The 17,855-nt window shown below is 37.8% G+C and overlaps 1 protein-coding gene across 4 annotated transcripts in view; it reads right to left on the bottom strand.

The window, feature by feature from the left end:
• Positions 1-17,855, bottom strand: part of LIN9 (lin-9 DREAM MuvB core complex component) — an 80,048-nt gene that overhangs the window by 26,414 nt on the left and 35,779 nt on the right. For 3 of the 4 annotated variants that reach the window (XM_025430662.3, XM_025430664.3, XM_025430665.3), the window contains 4 exons: positions 11,110-11,243; positions 8,683-8,802; positions 8,297-8,398; positions 2,842-2,922 (listed from right to left, as the gene is read on the bottom strand). In XM_025430662.3, the coding sequence (XP_025286447.1) occupies positions 2,842-2,922; positions 8,297-8,398; positions 8,683-8,802; positions 11,110-11,243 (437 nt within the window). The remainder of the gene's footprint in view (positions 1-2,841; positions 2,923-8,296; positions 8,399-8,682; positions 8,803-11,109; positions 11,244-17,855) is intronic. The other variant, XM_025430663.3, reaches the window with a different exon arrangement.

The following is a 17,855-nucleotide window of genomic DNA, read 5'->3' as shown; positions in this document are numbered from 1 at the left end:
GCCTCTTTAGGGTTCCAACATGCAAATTCTTAGCCATGGTTTGTGTTTCATCCAATATGAAACATTTTTTAAATCTCGCATACATTGTTAAACAGTCTGCTTTCATTTATTCTATTTATTTCTTCTTGTACATCTTATTTTATGTGGAATTGCAGGGGACAGGAAGAAAACATGTTTTCAGCTTACCACCTTAAACTAAAAGTTTCATTAAATCTTTAAAATGTTCATTTACGGGATGCCTGGGTGGTTCGGTTGGGCATTAGACTCTTGGCACAGGTTGTGATCTCAATGTCCTAGGATTGAGCTCCATGTCAGGTTCCTGGCTCAGCAGGGAGTCTGCTTCACCCTCTTCCCCTCCCCTCATGTGTACTGTCTTTCGAATAAACAAATAAATCTTTTTTAAAAAGATTTTATTTTTTTAAATTTTTTTATTTTTTTATTTTTTTAAATTTTTATTTATTAATTTATGATAGTCACACAGAGAGAGAGAGAGAGAGGCAGAGACACAGGCAGAGGGAGAGGCAGGCTCCATGCACCGGGAACCCAACGTGGGATTCGATCCCGGGTCTCCAGAATCGCGCCCTGGGCCAAAGGCAGGCGCTAAACCGCTGCACCACCCAGGGATCCCTAAAAAGATTTTATTTATTTATTCATGAGAGACATGGAAAGAGGCAGAGACATAGGCAGAGGAAGAAGTAGGCTCTCTGTGGGGAGCCTAACATGGGACTCAATCCCTGGACCTTAGGATCACGCCCTAAGCCGAAGGCAAATGCTCAACCACTGAGCCACCCAAGTGCCCCTAAATAAAATCTAAAAAAAAAAAAAACAACACACACACACACACACACACACACACACACACACACAAACAGGCCTCTATTCGAAGTAGGTAGCACTAACCAGGCTAAAGCAAGCCCAGCACTTTTAGAAGTGGAACCTAGACACAGGGAAAAGTCCTACCTAGTGCTGTAGAAGTAATATGATTTGATTATGCATAAAGATGGAAGAGATGGGGACGCCATAAATAAATAAAACATTAGGGATCCTTGGGTGGCGCAGCGGTTTGGCGCCTGCCTTTGGCCCAGGGCGCGATCCTGGAGACCCGGGATCGAATCCCACGTCGGGCTCCCGGTGCATGGAGCCTGCTTCTCCCTCTGCCTATGTCTCTGCCCCTCTCTCTCTCTCTCTCTCTCTGTCTCTCTCTGTGACTATCATAAATAAATTTAAAAAAATTAAAAAAAAAAAGCAAATAAATAAAACATTAAAAGAAAAGATGGAAGAGATGGTAAGATGAACAGAAGAGACATAGCGTGGGAGCAATGAAAAGGCATAGAGAAAAAAAAAAAGGCCTAGAGAAAAGGGTAGAAATAGAACTGCTGGAAATCAAGATAAGAATTAAGAGAGTCCATCCCAAGATAAGTCCTGGGAAGCCTGGGTGGCTTAGTGGCTGAGTGTCTGCATTTGGCTCAGGTCATGATCCTAGGGTTCAGGGATCGAGTCCAACATCAGGGTCCCTGTGGGCAGCCTGCTTCTCCCTCTGCCTATGTCTCTGCCTCTCTATCTCTCATGAATAAATAAATAAAATATTAAAAAAAAAAGAAAAAAGAATTAAGAGTCCAGTAGGAAAGAAGCAAATATATACATTTTTATATTTAGCATGTGTAATTGCAATGCGGTATGGCTAATTTTTTGCTGTCTTTGATAGTCTATTTATCTGTCAATACTGTTTTCATATTGTGCCTAAATGAGTTAAGCTGGGACCAAGAAGTCTATTTCACTTTTTTTTTTAAGCAGGCTCCATACCCAGTATGGAGCCCAATATGGGGCTTGAACTCATCACCTTGAGATCAAGACCTGAGCTGAGATCAAGAATCAGACACTTAACCGACTGAGCCAGCCAGGCGCCCTGCCCCATGAAGCCTGGTTTAGTATCTCTACTACGAAAGAGCAGGATGATCATAGATTGAAATGCCTTTACATCTTGGGTTTTCAGTTTCCAATTCCATAAAAATGGAGGTTCAAATTAGAAAATTCAAAGTCAAGTTCAGATAAAAAGTTCTATCATCTTAAAAGGAGACTATTCCTCTTTCAGCTTGGCATCCCTTGTCCATCTGTCTGCCCACACATGCTAGAGATGACTAATGCTATGATTTCCTAGTCCTGTACTCAAGGCAGATGCTGGTAATGAGCTACAGTGCTTGCCTGGGTCTAGTGACTGAGTTCTCTCTTACTTTCAAACCTCCACATGGCCATTTGCAATTACTTGGAGATGGTACTTGAGATGAAATGTTTGCCATCCTACAAATCCATAAGCAAGTTATGACTTTCAGTACAATTAAAAAACTTTCTTAGTGAACATTTTCTACATTAAAAAAAAAAAAACTCTGATAATTCTCTCCTATGACTAAAACTGACTTTCATATTTTTGGACTGACTAGATTAATAGGATATAAAGCACTGTCAAGATAACCTGAATATGCCAACTTACATATTTCCTAATTTATTCTGAATCATTTTTAATAACCTCTGTTAACATGACTTCCTTAGTCAAGACACCCAGTGCTAGGGATTCTACATTCATGCAAACTGTCAAAGAACCCAGCATACCCATTAATCCTATTCAACCGGACAGTCAGTGGCATAATGAGGTCTGGGGTAATGAACTGCATTGCACTGCTAATTTATTTAGCATGTGTTCAGTATAAAAAGAGCTAAAGATAGCAAACGAGGATTTAAAAATAACATTTATCTCAAGGTTTTCTTCCATAAAGTATTTTTAATTTCTTATAGAAGTCCCCACCATTTTAAAAGTTGACAAAGAAAAACAAGAAACATCCTTACCAATTTTTCTGCTTCTGTGTTCATTTCCCTTAATTTTTTGATATGTTCCTTTTTAATCATGAGAATTTTTGATAATTTGGTCTATAGACAAAGAAAAAGAAAAGTTTTGGAATAGAGGCATATAAGTACAACAAACATCAAATTACCAATTTTTCACTAAGGTATTCTGGCAAATTTTAGTGTTTCAAAATAAATAAATATAACACAGGCATTTTTTAAAAAATAAATCTGACTGGCTTCCAGAAAAATATTTTCTTAAAATCCACTGTAACAAGAACATGTCAAAAGGACTAAGGAGTCAACTTGAACAAGCTTTTGCTGGCCCACATAGGACAATTCATTGAACAGTAAGAATAACCAGTGCAGGGTACTCAGGCAGCTCAGTTGGTTCATCATCTGCCTTTGTCTCAGGTCATGATCCCGGGGTCCTTGGATCAAGCCCCACGTTAGGCTCCCTGCTCAGTGGGGAGTCTGTTTCTCCCTTTCCCTCTCCCCCTCCCCCTGCGCTCTCTCTCTCCTCTCTCTCATGTACGTGGGAATCCTATAAATAAATAAATAAATAAATAAATAAATAAATAGATAAATCTTTAAAAAAGACTATTTCAGTTAGCAAACAAAGAAGGAATGACAGAACAAGAACAAGGCCATTTTGCAATCCTAATAAACGACTGGATCTAGGCACTGATAATCAGTGGCAGCTAATTTTATCTAAAAAACAAAATAGCGTGGATCTGTCAGAGCACAAAACCACCTATAAAAGTAGTCCTAATAAAAACAAAAGAACAAAATAAAAACCCCAAATCTAATCAAACTATATCCAGTGAGCAACTTACATGAAATACAAAAGACAAAAAAACATGTTGAATGATACCAGAAGGATTCAGTTAGAAAAATCGACTACTGGACTCTCTGGACAAATAATCCAGTTTCTTCAACAAGTAAGTACTACAGGGAAAAGAGCATCCAAAATGATGGGATCCCTGGGTGGCGCAGCGGTTTGGCGCCTGCCTTTGGCCCAGGGCGCGATCCTGGAGACCCGGGATCGAATCCCACATCAGGCTCCCGGTGCAGGGAGCCTGCTTCTCCCTCTGCCTGTGTCTCTGCCTCTCTCTCTCTCTCTGTGACTATCATAAATAAATAAAAATTAAAAAAAAAAACCAAAATGTTAAGAGACAAGTATTTGAATTTGAATGCTGACTTGACAACTGATTAAAGCAATTCTGGAAAAAAAAAAAAAAGCAATTCTGCTAACTTTTTAGCTATAATAATGATATTATAGTTATGTTTCTTTTCCTTTTTTTTTTTTCTTTAAGTAATCTCTACACCCAGTGTGAGGCTCGAACTCATAACCTGGAGATTAAGAGCTGCATGTTCCTACAGCTGAGCCAGCCAGATATCCTTTACTTATGTTTCTGCCAGGTATCCTTTAGTTAGGTTTCTTTAATTAAAAAAAAAAAAAAGCCCTTATTTCTTAGAGACACATAATAAAATATTTACATATAAATGATATGTCTGGTATTTGTTTCCAAATAATGCAAAAGTGAAAAGGTATGTGGAAGTACAAATGAAACAGGACCAGCCAGGAGTTGCTGAGAACCATCTAGCCTGATGGGTACACAGTGGAGAGGGAACAACTGTCTGCTTTTTTTTCTTAATGAAAAAATATATTTTTGGGACACCTGGATGGCTCAGTGGTTGAGTGTCATCCCTGGGTCCCGGGATCGAGTCCCACACATCAGGCTTCCTGCACGGAGCTTGCTTCTCCTTCTGCCTATGTCTCGGCCTCTTTCTCTGTGTCTCTCATGAATAAATAAATAAAACCTTTCTTAAAAGAGTTATTTATTTATTTATTCATTTATGGAGGGGGGGGAGAACACGAGTGGGGTGAGAGGCAGAAGGAGCAGACTCCCCGGTGAGCAGGGAGCCCAACATGGCGCTTGATCTCAGGACCCCGGGATCATGACCTGAGCCAAAGGCAGATGCTTCACTGACTGAGCCACCCAGGTGCCCCTGTCTGCTTTGATATGCTTTAATTTTCAATAATTAAAAACCCCTAAGAATTGGCCTAAATTGATACAGGCAGAGGGCCCCATACTTGTTATGGAACTGAGTGTATTTAGTGCTCAGCAGGTCCAGAGCTGGGGACACATCTCCCTTCTCTTCCAAACTATTGGATTTGTACAGAAATATGTGTGATTCTTTAGAGATGAAAGCAGGAAAAGGTGGGTGAAGGCAACTGTCCCTTTTTTGTTTCTACTTCAGTTTTGTGTTGCTTGTTTTTTTTTATTTTTTTTTTATTTTTTTTTAAATTTTTATTTATTTATGATAGTTACAGAGAGAGAGAGAGGCAGAGACACAGGCAGAGGGAGAAGCAGTCTCCATGCACCGGGAGCCTGATGTGGGACTCGATCTCGGGTCTCCAGGATCACGCCCTGGGCCAAAGGCAGGCGCCAAACCACTGCGCCACCCAGGGATCCCTGTTGCTTGTTTTTGATAGAAAATCATGCCGTTACATTTTCATTATTTTCAACCCTGAGTTCTCTGGGAGAAATCAGATCAGTCTCTTTGGATTCCTCAAAATCCTCAACCCCAGGAAATAAAAAGTTTCCTCAAAAAGAAAATCCGTTGTAAACTACGAATTATGAAACTTGCAATTTTCTTTTCTGAGAGTGAGCAGAGGGAGTTGGGGGGGAGGCAGCAGAGGGGCAGATGGAATCTAAGCAGGCTCCCCACTGAGGGCAGAACCAGCCCCGGGGCTCCATCTCAAGACCGTGATCCTGCCTGAGCCGAAATCAAGTCGGACACTTAAGTTACTGAGACATCCAGGTGCCCTGAAACTTGCAAAATATTTTTAATACTTGTTTTGTCATAAGAAAAAACTATTAAGAACAGAGAAAGATAAAAATATATCTATTTCGGGATCCCTGGGTGGCGCAGCGGTTTAGCGCCTGCCTTTGGCCCAGGGCGCGATCCTGGAGACCCGGGATCGAATTCCACGTCAGGCTCCCGGTGCATGGAGCCTGCTTCTTCCTCTGCCTATGTCTCTGCCTCTCTCTCTGTGTGACTATCATAAATAAAAATAAAATAAAATAAAATAAAAATATATCTATTTCAAGGGCACCTGACTGGCTCAGTCAGTAGAGGGTGCAACTCTTAATCTCAGGGTCTTGAGTTTAAGCCTGGGGGGCTCAGTTGAGTACGTCTGCCTTCGGCTCAGGTCGTAATCCTGGGGTCCTGGGATCAAGCCCCATGTCAGGCTCCCTGCCTGGCTGGGACTCTGCTTCTCCCTCTCCTCCCTGCTTGTACTCTCTCTCGATATCTCTTTCTCTCAAATAAACAAATAAAATCTTAAAAAAAATAAAAATAAAAAAAATAAAGCATCCCACATTGAGCAGAGCTTACTAAAAAAAAATTATACAGACATATCTACTTCAAACCTTTTTTTTTCTATTTTTTTTCTCTACTTCAAACCTTAAAGTTAACAAGAGCAACCTGAGTTTCATAAAACCTTACAGATTATAAAAGAAAAGTACATACAAGAACTTTTATTTTTACCTCTGAGATGGCTTTAAATAATAATGAAAGTGTTTTAGCTGGGCTTTACACCTAGTTTTTGAAGTTAAAATTAAGCAATTAAACCAAATATGTAAGCATCAATAAAAATATTAGTATATTAGAGGTAGTGCAGAAGTACCTAGCTTCTGGCTCCCTCTGCTGGTATCTCCCTCCCTCTCTCTCAAACATACACACACACACACACACACACACACACACACACACACACAACACATCCAAATAGGTCATAGTAGCTTTGTTTTTACTTCTACTACCTAAAAGAATTTCTTTAAAAAAACAAGTGTCCTATATGTGAAGAAGATAAGCCTTGGCTCTGTTCATAATTTCAACTTTTCATATAAAAATATCTTATCTTTGGAAGCTAAAAGGCATAAGAAATTCTGCATTGTAAGGATAACCAACAACATATGATCAAGGAATACAAAATGCTATACATATGCACATAAATGAAAAAATGTTTCCTTAAAATATCAATTGCAAGTGGTAACACTGAACATTTTAGTGGATTCTGTTACAAATATTTTTATTTATACTCTACCTCAAGCCAAAGTAGTTTTTCTTTTCAGAAAAGGAAATCAAGCATTATTAGACTATGATTCAAAATAAACGACTAATTTAATTTTCAAAGTGGACAGCTCATTACATTCTGATGAGTCAGTCTATTCAAGAATATTGTTCTACATAATAATTCTAAACTTGTTTCAGGTGAGGCTTCTAGTTCTCGGTGTCGATCACTAGTTTAGCAAGCCAATGCACTGTAACTGCTCAAGTGATTGATAATTGAGGGATGCACTGAGGTCACTAATAAAGGCCTTTTTATGTACACAGGTTATTTTTTTTAAGATTTTATTTATTTATTCACGAGAGACACAGAGAGAGAGAGAGAGAGAGAGAGAGAGGCAGAGACATAGGCAGAAGGAGAAGCAGGCTCCATGCAGGAACCTCGATGCGGGACTCGATCCTGGGACTCTGGGATCATGCCCTGAGCCAAAGGCAGACGTTCAACCACTGAGCCACCCAGATGTGGCTCCCCGTACACAGGTTATTAACAGCCAACCATTTAGGTTTGATAGAGCACATGCTCTGATGTTGGAGTCCTTAATGTAGCAAAATAAGAACCAAACCGAAGAAGAGTCAACAAAAAAGACCTATAGGTCTCTTTTGGCTGTTATGACTTTTACTTTCTTAAGGTTACTTTACTATTATTATTCTTTCTTTTCTTTTCTTTTCTTTTCTTTTCTTTTCTTTTCTTTTCTTTTCTTTTCTCTCTTTCTTTCTTTCTCTCTCTCTCTCTTTCTTTCTTTCTTTTTGAGAGAGAGAGAGAGAGAGAGAGTGGACGGGAGGGGCAAAGGGAGAGAATCTCAAGCAGACTCTTTGCTGAGCGTGGAACCTCATGTGGGACTAGATCTCAGGACCCTGAGATCACAACCTGAGCTGAAATCAAGAGTGGACACTCAACTGACTGAGCCACCCAAGTGCCCTTTTATTTTTGAGCTTTGCTGGAAATAACTGAGTTCTTAAAACCAACACAATGGGGATCCCTGGGTGGCGCAGCGGTTTGGCGCCTGCCTTTGGCTCAGGGCGCGATCCTGGAGACCCAGGATCGAATCCCACGTCGGGCTCCCGGTGCATGGAGCCTGCTTCTCCCTCTGCCTGTGTCTCTGCCTCTCTCTCTCTCTCTCCCTGAGTGTGACTATCGTAAATAAATAAATTTAAAAAAATAAAAAATAAAAAAAATAAAATAAAATAAAACCAACACAATGATTAAAAAAAAAAAAACTAAAAATATTTGGTCATAGAAAAATTTTCAATTTTGATCAACACAAAAGATGTTGAGTTTTTTTCATAAACAAGTCAAGATACTCAGAGCAATTCTTACCACTTGGATAAGGAATTCTACCGGAAAACCACCTAATGTTTCAGTGTCAGAGCCAGAAATTTTACTTCTCCAAGGTGACTGTCCTAGTAAAGGGTCATTATCCTATGGGAACAAAAGGGAATCATTTAACTACTGACTGTTCAAAAGAAAGCATTTTATTTTTAGATAAAAAGTAAATCCATTTGTAATTACTATTACATTAAGAATCTTACAAAAAGGAAAATAATTCCAGAGTTGAAGCAATTATTTGCTTATTTAATAACTGACAACTTAAAATAATGCAGCTACCTTCTAAAGTTGCTTTAATGATTTGTATTTCATAAAAACCAACTCCCATTCATAATAATCATTTAAATTACTGATGACATTTAAAAAATATTACTTACTGTGATCGGTGATTGGAGAGGAGGAGTATAATGTAATCGTGGTGGAGTCATAAAGAATCGAGAAGGCCGCTGTTTTTGTCCGAAGGCAGCAATTGGCATTGTCTCGTGAGGCTCATTACTCTTTGAGAAAAGAGAAAAGTCCAGAAATCTTGAAGAATTTTACCAATCATCTTAGCTTTATAAACATTACGTTGCAGCTGGAGATGTGTACCAACTCATGTGCTATGATTTATCACAGAATCTATTATTCTACAAAGGTCAGAGGGCTAAAATTGAAGTCCGAGTATGAAAACACTACTTTGCGATCAAAAAGTAACTCACACACACACAAAAAAGTAATTCACAAAATAGAAGAATTAAGAAAAGAAAAAGACCACTGGACGGAAATATTTGGAAAATAAAAAATATTAGTGTACTATGGTTATCTGTGCTTGTTATGGGCTAAAGGCTGTCTCAGTATTACCTTCTGCAGTTAGAGTCCTCTTTTATCTGTCCAGCAAGAAATATCTCATAAAGGAAACTGCATTAATGAACCAGAAAAGCAACTTTCCTTTTTTGAAAGGGGAGGTTGAAAGATTGCATCCTTTAAGGAAAAACACTTAGGATTCGTATACTTTGCTCTACAAATATAGCCCAAATTTTCTCTCCCATTTCTCCTCTTTAAAAAAGTATGTTTAATAAGGAAATGCTCGGGATCCCTGGGTGGCGCAGCGGTTTGGCGCCTGCCTTTGGCCCAGGGCGCGATCCTAGAGACCCGGAATCGAATCCCATGTCGGGCTCCCGGTGCATGGAGCCTGCTTCTCCCTCTGTCTGTGTCTCTGCCCCAACCCCCCCCTCTGTGTGACTATCATAAATAAATAAAAATTTATTAAAAAAAATAAGGAAATGCTCACAATAAACAGTCTTAATTTTTAAAAAGTACATATCAGAAAAAGAAGATTCTTCTATATTTGCACTAAGGAGATAAAGAAATTTTGATTTTTAATTGTAAGATGACAATCCTTAAAAATCAAGTTTACAACAAAGAAATGAAAAAAGAAAGATTAAAAGTGAACAATTTAATTTCTATAATGCTTAGAGGCAAACGATTCTTTTTTTTTTTTTTTAAATAAGATTTTATTTATTCATGAGAGACACAGAGAGAGGCAGAGACATAGGCAGAGGGAGAAGCAGGCTCCAGGCAGGGAGCCCAATGTGGGATTTGATCCTGGGATTCCAGGATCATGCCCTGAGCCAAAGGCAGACACTCAACTGCTGAGCAACCCAGGTGTCCTAAAGGCAAACAATTCTGTTATAAAAAGTTCATTACTGAGGTGCCTAGCCACCTCAGTCAGTACAGTATGCCACATGCAACTCTTGATCTCAGGGTTGTGAGTCTAAGCCTCACAATGGGTGCAGAGATTAGTTAAAATCTTAAAAAAAAAAGAAAGTTCATTATTCAACTTTTTAAAAACTTTATTAGATTGCAGAGTTGGTTGTCTTCTTAAAATAATTTTGACTTATTAGAAAGGTGCATAACTCTCATAACACTGCTAAATCACACATGAGCATGAAGTAATGGCCTAGTAGCTTAAAGGACTGATTCAAGAATTTGAAAGATATGGAATCTGTTCTCACCCTGTCAGGAAACCAGCTCTAGAGCCTTGAATAAATTATTTAATGTACTATGTCTTAAGTTTCATCATGCAAAAAATGAGGGTAATTAACATCTACCCTGCATAATCCTGAGGATAAAATAGAAGAATAAATCTTAACATGCAAGATATTACTTCATATTTTTAAAATAATTTTGCAAGATGACCATACTTTAAAAAAATAGCTAGAATAAAAGTATCTTGTAGCTTATCCCCCAAGGTTATTTAATGAGTTCTGTCACACTAAAATGCTCTATGGGTATAATGGAAGGATGTTTACTTCTAGACAATGCTGAAGACTTGAGTGTAGTTCTGGTCTAGGGGCCTGGTAGGTAGGACCGCAAACTCCTAAGGATTTCTTCCTCCGTGACCTGAAGTCTTGATTCTACCACAAAATACAGTCTGTAGAAAATTCTACACATTTTTTTTTTAAGATTTTTAAAATTTTGGGACGCCTGTGTGGCTTGGTCGGTTGAGCATCTGTCTTCAGCTCAGGTCACGATCCCGGGGTCCTGCGCTGGGATCTCAGGTTGGGCTCCCTGCTCAGTGGGAAGGAAGCCTGCTTCTCCCTCTACCTGTTGCTCCCCGTGCTTGTGTGTGCTCTCTCAAATAAATAAAATTTTAAAAAGAATTTTTTTTATTTTTTATTTTTAAAGTAAACTCCACACAGAACACGGGGCTCGAACTCAGAAGCCCAAGGGCAAGAGTTACATGCTCTACTGACTGAGCCAGCCAGGTGCCCCATATAGCATATTTAATAGGCATAAAACAGAAGGTATCATGAAATACTTACAAGAACTTCATAGTCAGGGATGGTATGGGTTCCAAGCCCTGCCCTATCAAAAGTTACTCTATAGGTAGCATTAAAAGTATCCACCGCATCTATTTGTCCAGTGAAGAGACCATCATGAACACCTCGTAATCGAGCTGGAAAAACAAACAAAAAGACATTAAGATATTTGGAAGATACAACAAATTGTCAAATTTAAACTGCTCCAATATATATATATTTATAATATATATATTTAAAATATAGAAAGTATAGTATTATTGTCCATTCTAGTTTCAAAGAAGGATTTTAGGTTTAGAGAAACAACAAAAAAAATTTAAATACAACTATAAATGATGATCGCTAATTTGATATTTGAAGTAATCATATATCTACCTGGGAAAAATATTTTTAAATCATTGCTTTAAACCCCAAATTGAAAAAAAAAAGTTGACAGAAGAAATTTAGTTATTATACTCAAGTGAAACACTAGGAACAGTTTAACTACAAAAAAAAGGCTGGGATGATGTTCAGAAAAGATTAATACACTACAGCTAAGATCGTTATCCTCACAAAGGCCTGCCTGCACGGTTGGCATCTTGGAACCTGAATTTCAGGAGTGTTTCCACTGTTCTGATACTAACGGAGGTGGTATACTGTACTTGGACTGTGATTGTCCAAGACAACCATTTCAGGGTACTAGAAATGGACCAAATGCAGAAAAACAATTATAAAACGTTTACTGTCGGGGCACCTGGGTGGCTCAGTTGGTTAGGCATCTGACTCTTGCTTTTGGCTCAGGTCATGACCTCAGAGTTGTGGGATCAAGCACAGAGTCTGCTTTACTCCCTCTCCCTCTGCCCCCCTCCCCCTTGTGCCCTCTCTCAAATAAATAAATCTTAAAGAAAAAAAAAAAAAGAAACATTTACTGTTGAAAAACTGCTACACCTTCAGGTAAGGACAGGGGAAGTCAGTAGCCCTTTTGCATGAGGCTATTCATATCCCTACCATCACCACTACTTTGGTTGGTAAAAAGGTTTTGTTTTGTTTTTTTTTTAAAGATTTTGTTTATTTATTGGAGAGAGAGAGAGCATGAGCAGGGGGAGGGGGAGAAGGAGAGGGAGAGGTTGAAGCAAACGCCCTGCTGAGCTGCGTGCCCAATGTGGAACTCAATATCAGGACTGAGAGATCATGACCTGAGCAGAAGGTAGATGCTCAACTGACTGAGCCACCCAGGTGCCCCAGTAATAATGGTTTTATTAGTGTATGTCTGGGTCATGAAAACGGTAGTGTGATCTCCAGAGAGGGCAGATTCAATGTGGACCAATGGGTAAAAGCTGTGAGTCTGCCAGTTAGAAGTGGTAAACTTGATCAGGAGAGAAAAAGAGAAGCCCACAGCTTTGTAAGGCCAAGGTGTAGTATTGCCTGAGGAGATTGGCAGAACAGGGAGATCCTGGAAACCAAAGAGCTGAAAAGGGCTGAATACTCTCCATAAATCTCTAGCTAACTAGAAAACTATATAAATGGCTAGAGAAGATGTAAGCAAGCCTGGTAAAAAGTAAAAGCTGAGGTTCACTTGAAAACTGAAAGCAACTTTGTGTGTGTTTCCCAACTCACATACAGATAAATCTGAGGCCTTTTTCATAACCTCTGCCCAAGTCACTGGGTGCTCACTAAATTATACAGACACAGGTGCAACCACTAGGAGGCCAAGCTTAAAAATATAAGAACAAAAACACTGAGCATCAGTGGTTATATAAGGCAAGTTACTAAAGCAAACCCAACAACTACCAAAAAAAAAAAAATCAGAAGGCAGAGTTAATATGATCATTATCTAAAATGTCAAGTTTTCAACCAAAAATTACTAGACATGTAATGAAATAAAAAAGCATGACTTTTAACTCAGGATTAAAGGGGTATTAAGTAGAAATTGATGGAAATTATAGAGTTAGCAAAGACTTCAAAAGTAAATACTATAAATATGTTCAGAGAAGTCAAAGAAAGATGACAATACTTGATTGGGTATCTTAACAAATAGAACCTACAAAAGAACCAAATGAAAACTCCAGAATTAAAGAGCAAATTTGAGGTAGCAGAAGAATCAGTGAATGTTTCAAATTATATATTGTAGAAGTCTGGATTATGATCTATGAAGAAGAGACCAACAGAAATTATTTGATCCAAAAACACAGAGAAAAAAAGACTGGAAGAAAAAGAACAGAGCCTCAGACACCTATGTGAAGATATCAAGTTATCAACCTATTTGTAATAAAAGTCCCAAAAGACAGAAAGCAGAAAAAATATCTGAAGAATTAATGGCCAAATATCTCCCATATTTGATTAAAAAATTAACCTACCAATCCAAGCAGCTCACTGAACATTCAAAGAGCTCACTGAAATACAAATAGCATCATACTCAAAACATCATAGTGAAATTTCCAAAATCCAATGTCAGAGAGAAAACATCAAAAGAAAAATGACCTCATATATAGAAGAATAGCAACACGCTTAACAGGTACATCTCACTAGACACAATCTCATCAGAAATAAGGAAGGTCAAGGGCAATAGAGCAATATATTCAATGTGCCAATAAGAAAAAATAAGCAAGAATTCTGAATCCCACGAAACTATTCTTCACAAACGTAGGAGAAATAAAGACATTCTCTGATAAAACTCTAGAGAATCTGTTGCTACAAAACAAATTAGGAAGAAATACTAAAAAACACCCTTTGAGATAAAAGGAAATACCAGACATTAACTAAAATCCACAGTGAGGAAAGAAGAACACCAGAAATTTTAAATATGTGGGTACCCATAAAAAACTGTGTGTACAGAATACATACATACACACTTTTCTTCCCTGTTCTCTTAATTTCATCTTAAAAACATAAGATCACTTAAAGCAATAATTATAATACTGTATACCCAGGTTTATCACAGATATAAATGTAATACAGATGATGACGACAGTAAAAAGGAAGTGGGAAGAAATGGGGCTAAACTGAAGCAAAGTTGCTATATTTCACCAGAAGCCAGTAATTAACCTTAACTAGGTTGTGACATGTTAAAAATGCATCATACTGCCTAAAGCAAACACACACACAAACCCCTCAAAAATAACAAAAGAAAAATTAAAATTGTATATTAAAAATATTTGTGTAACACAAAAGCCAGCAGCAAAGGAGGTACAAAGGAACATAAAAGATGAGACAAAAAAAAAAAAAAAAAAGATGAGACATATTGTAAACAAATAGCAAAGTTACAGACATCAACACAACCATATCAATAATTACATGAAATGCAAATGGACTTAAACACTAATCAAAAAGTGGAGCTTTGTAGACTGGATTAAAAAAAAACAAACAAGGGCAGACTGGGTGGCTCAGCGGTTTAGTGCTGCCTTCAGTCCAGGGCGTGATCCTGGAGACCCGGGATCAAGTCTCATGTCAGGTCAGGCTCGCTGCATGGAGCCTGCTTCTCCCTCTGCCTGTGTCTCTGCCTCTCTTTCTCTTTGTGTCTCTCATTAATAAATAAATAAAATATTTAAAAAAAAACAAGACTTAACTATATGCTATCTATATATTTCTAAATGCCTGAGTCATGTTTAGATTCAGACACAAAGAAGCTGAAAGTGAAAAGATAGAAGAAGATACACCAAGGTAGCAATCACTGTAGGAGTAGCAAAATGGCTATACTAATAATAGACAAAAATTAAAAATAAGGAATATTACTAGAAACAAAAAGGGACATTTCATAATGATGAAAGAGTCAATGTATCAGGAAAATATGACAAATAAAAAAATACATGTATACCTTAATAGAGCACCAAAATACACAAAGCAAAAACTGCCAGAATGTAAAAACAAAATAAATATTTTTCTCAGTAGTTGATATGAGACAGAAAAATCAGTGAGTATATAGAAGACATGAACAACACTCTCAACCATTTTGATCTAACACATATGAATGTGTGACCCAGCATCACAACAGTCCTCTGGAACACACATGGGACATTCTGTAAGACAGACTATCTGCTGGCCAAACAAGTCTCAATAACTTCAAGAGAACTGAAGTCATACAAAGTGCATGCTCAAACCACAACAAAATTGTTAGAAATCAGTGAGTCTTCTCCAAAAGCACTTGAGTATATAAAATAACCTGAGAGAATACTTGTAAAATGAAAAATGTAGGAATTTGAATATAAAGCAACTAACTCAAGGGAAAATTGGGAGGGAGTACAAGCTAATTTGTGGCCTGTATGGTACTGTCGCATGTACAGTATTGTAGTGTGTACAGTATTGTGACATGTATGGTAATTAGTCCATGTATTCTAGGCCTAAATACACCAAACTTTAGAGGAGGAAATATAAAGCTGGGGGCGGGGGGTGAAGGGAGCTACTGGGGATTTTTTTTGAGTATATATTACTTTCATAGATCAAGAAAAAAAGATATTGCCACATTTTAAATAAATTATCTGCAGATGACATTTGTGCCCCTCTTCCACAGATCTCTGCCTGAAGGTCAAGTCAGGTTCCCCAATTATTAAAGTAGTATCTATCGGTTCAAGGGATGACTAACTTCTATTCGAAACTAACTGGTTCAAAAACTTAAAAAATTTTGGTTTAAACTTCTTTGTCTCTAATATAGCTTTTGCCCTAACAGTCATTTCTTTCTTAAGATTTATTAATTTATTTTAGAGAGAGAAAGAGAGAGCATGCACAGACGAACAGGATGGGCAGAGGGAAAGGGAAAGAATCTCAAGCGGACTCTGCACTGAACACGGAGCCTAACGTGGGGCTCAATCTCACAACCATGAGATCATGACTGGAACTGAAATCAAAATTCCGACACAACCGTTAACAGTCATGTTGGGGTGCCTGAGTTGCTCAGTCCCACATCAGGCTTCCTGCATGGAGCCTGTTTCTCCCTCTGCCATGTCTCTGCTTCTCTCTCTCTGTCTCTCTCATGAATAAATAATAATTTATTTATATATATATGATAATAAAATCTTTTAAAAATGTGTATAATTTTATAAATTATGACAAATATCCATGTAAAAGAAACCTTTATCAAGTCACAGAATATTCCTATCACTCTGGAAATTTCCTCCTTCCTAGTCAACACCTTTTTCAGCAGTAATCACTTTTCTGTTATTTTTCTGCCATGAATTAATTTTGCTTGTTCTACAACTTCATAGATATGAAACCCTAATGCATTCTATAGTTTTCAGCTTCTTTTGCTCAGCAAAAGTTAATCTATATGTCAGTAGCTAGTTTCTCTTAATTGCCAATTTGTATTCTATCATAAGAAAATACCACATCTATCCATTTTCCCATTATTTCCAGGTTTTGGCTTTAAAATGGTGAACAAAGATGCTATGAACATTCTAGGACATAGCTAGCTTTCTGTGGACAGCTGTTTTCACTTCTCTTAATTAAATACCTTGGAAGACAACAACCCGATCACAGGGCAGGCATAGAATTAATTTTGTAAAACACTACAACACTTTTCTACAAAGTGGCGGACCATTTCACAATACCACCAAAAAAGCCCAGGAACTATGGTAGCTCCACATTTTTAACAACACTTGGTGGCATTGGTTGTTTCAACATTAGCCATTCTGGTGTGAGTACTTCATTATGCTTTTAATTTGCATTCTCTTAATGACTGATGATGTTGAGTACTTTTTTATATGCTTATTGGCCATTCATATATTTTCCTTTCATAAGTGTCCATTCAAGTGTTTTGTCTAGTTATTTGAACCAGATTGCCTTTCTATTACTAACTTAGAGTTCTTTATATTTTCTAGATACAGGTCTTTTTTCAAATATATATTTTGGAAATATTTATTCTCAATATGTGGCCTGCCTATTTATTTTCTTAATGGTGCTTTTAAAGAGCAAGTTTTTAAATTAAACCTAAAAATCATCTTTTGTTATCTTCTTTGTCAGATCCAAGAAATTTCTGCCTATTTACAAATCCCAAAGATATTTTCCTGTATTTACTTATAGAAGCTTTATAATTTTAGCTTTCATGTTTGGCCCTTTGGTTTTTTTTTTTTTTTTTTTAAGACTTAATTTATTTGAGAGAGAGAGACAGAGACAGAAAGAGAGAGAAAACAAGCAGAGGGGAGGGGCAGAGAGAGAAGCAGACTCTCCGCTGAGCAGGGAGCCTGATGCGGGGCTCCATCCCAAGAACCTGAGATCATGACCTGCAATGAAGGCAAATGCTCGACCGACTGAACCACTCAGGTCCTTGCCCTTTGGTCCATCCTAGGTAAAGTTTTTTTGCATGGTGTGAGGAAACGCCAAGTTTCATATGGATATCTAATTACTCCAGCATTACTGGAATGCCGTTCCTTTCCACTGAAATACTTTGATACCTTTGGGAAGTCAACTGCACATATGTGAGGATCTACTTCTGAGTTAGATTATCCTTCCCACTTTCATAGAAATATTATAATAAGCATATCAATTTCAATTATAAAAAAGAAAATGTCCACTGTGATTTGGACTGTCTGCCTCAGCATATCAATCTTGGCAGAACTGACTTTTTAAAAAAAAATTTATTTTTTTTTTAAGATTTTATTTATTTATTCATGAGACACACACACACAGAGGCAGAGACACAGGCAGAGGGAGAAACAGGCTCCATGCAGGGAGCCTGATGTGGGACTCGATTCCCGGTCTCCAGAATCAGGCCCTTGGCCAAAGGCAGCGCTAAACTGCTGAGTCACTCAGGCTGCCCTATTAATTCTTTTTTTTTTTTT

The sequence above is a fragment of the Canis lupus genome, chromosome 7, assembly GCF_003254725.2.
Source record: "Canis lupus dingo isolate Sandy chromosome 7, ASM325472v2, whole genome shotgun sequence".
In the NCBI taxonomy this organism is placed as follows: Eukaryota; Metazoa; Chordata; class Mammalia; order Carnivora; family Canidae; genus Canis; species Canis lupus.
Note: the sequence above shows the minus strand (reverse complement) of the source record. Positions and strands in the feature narration are given on the sequence as shown.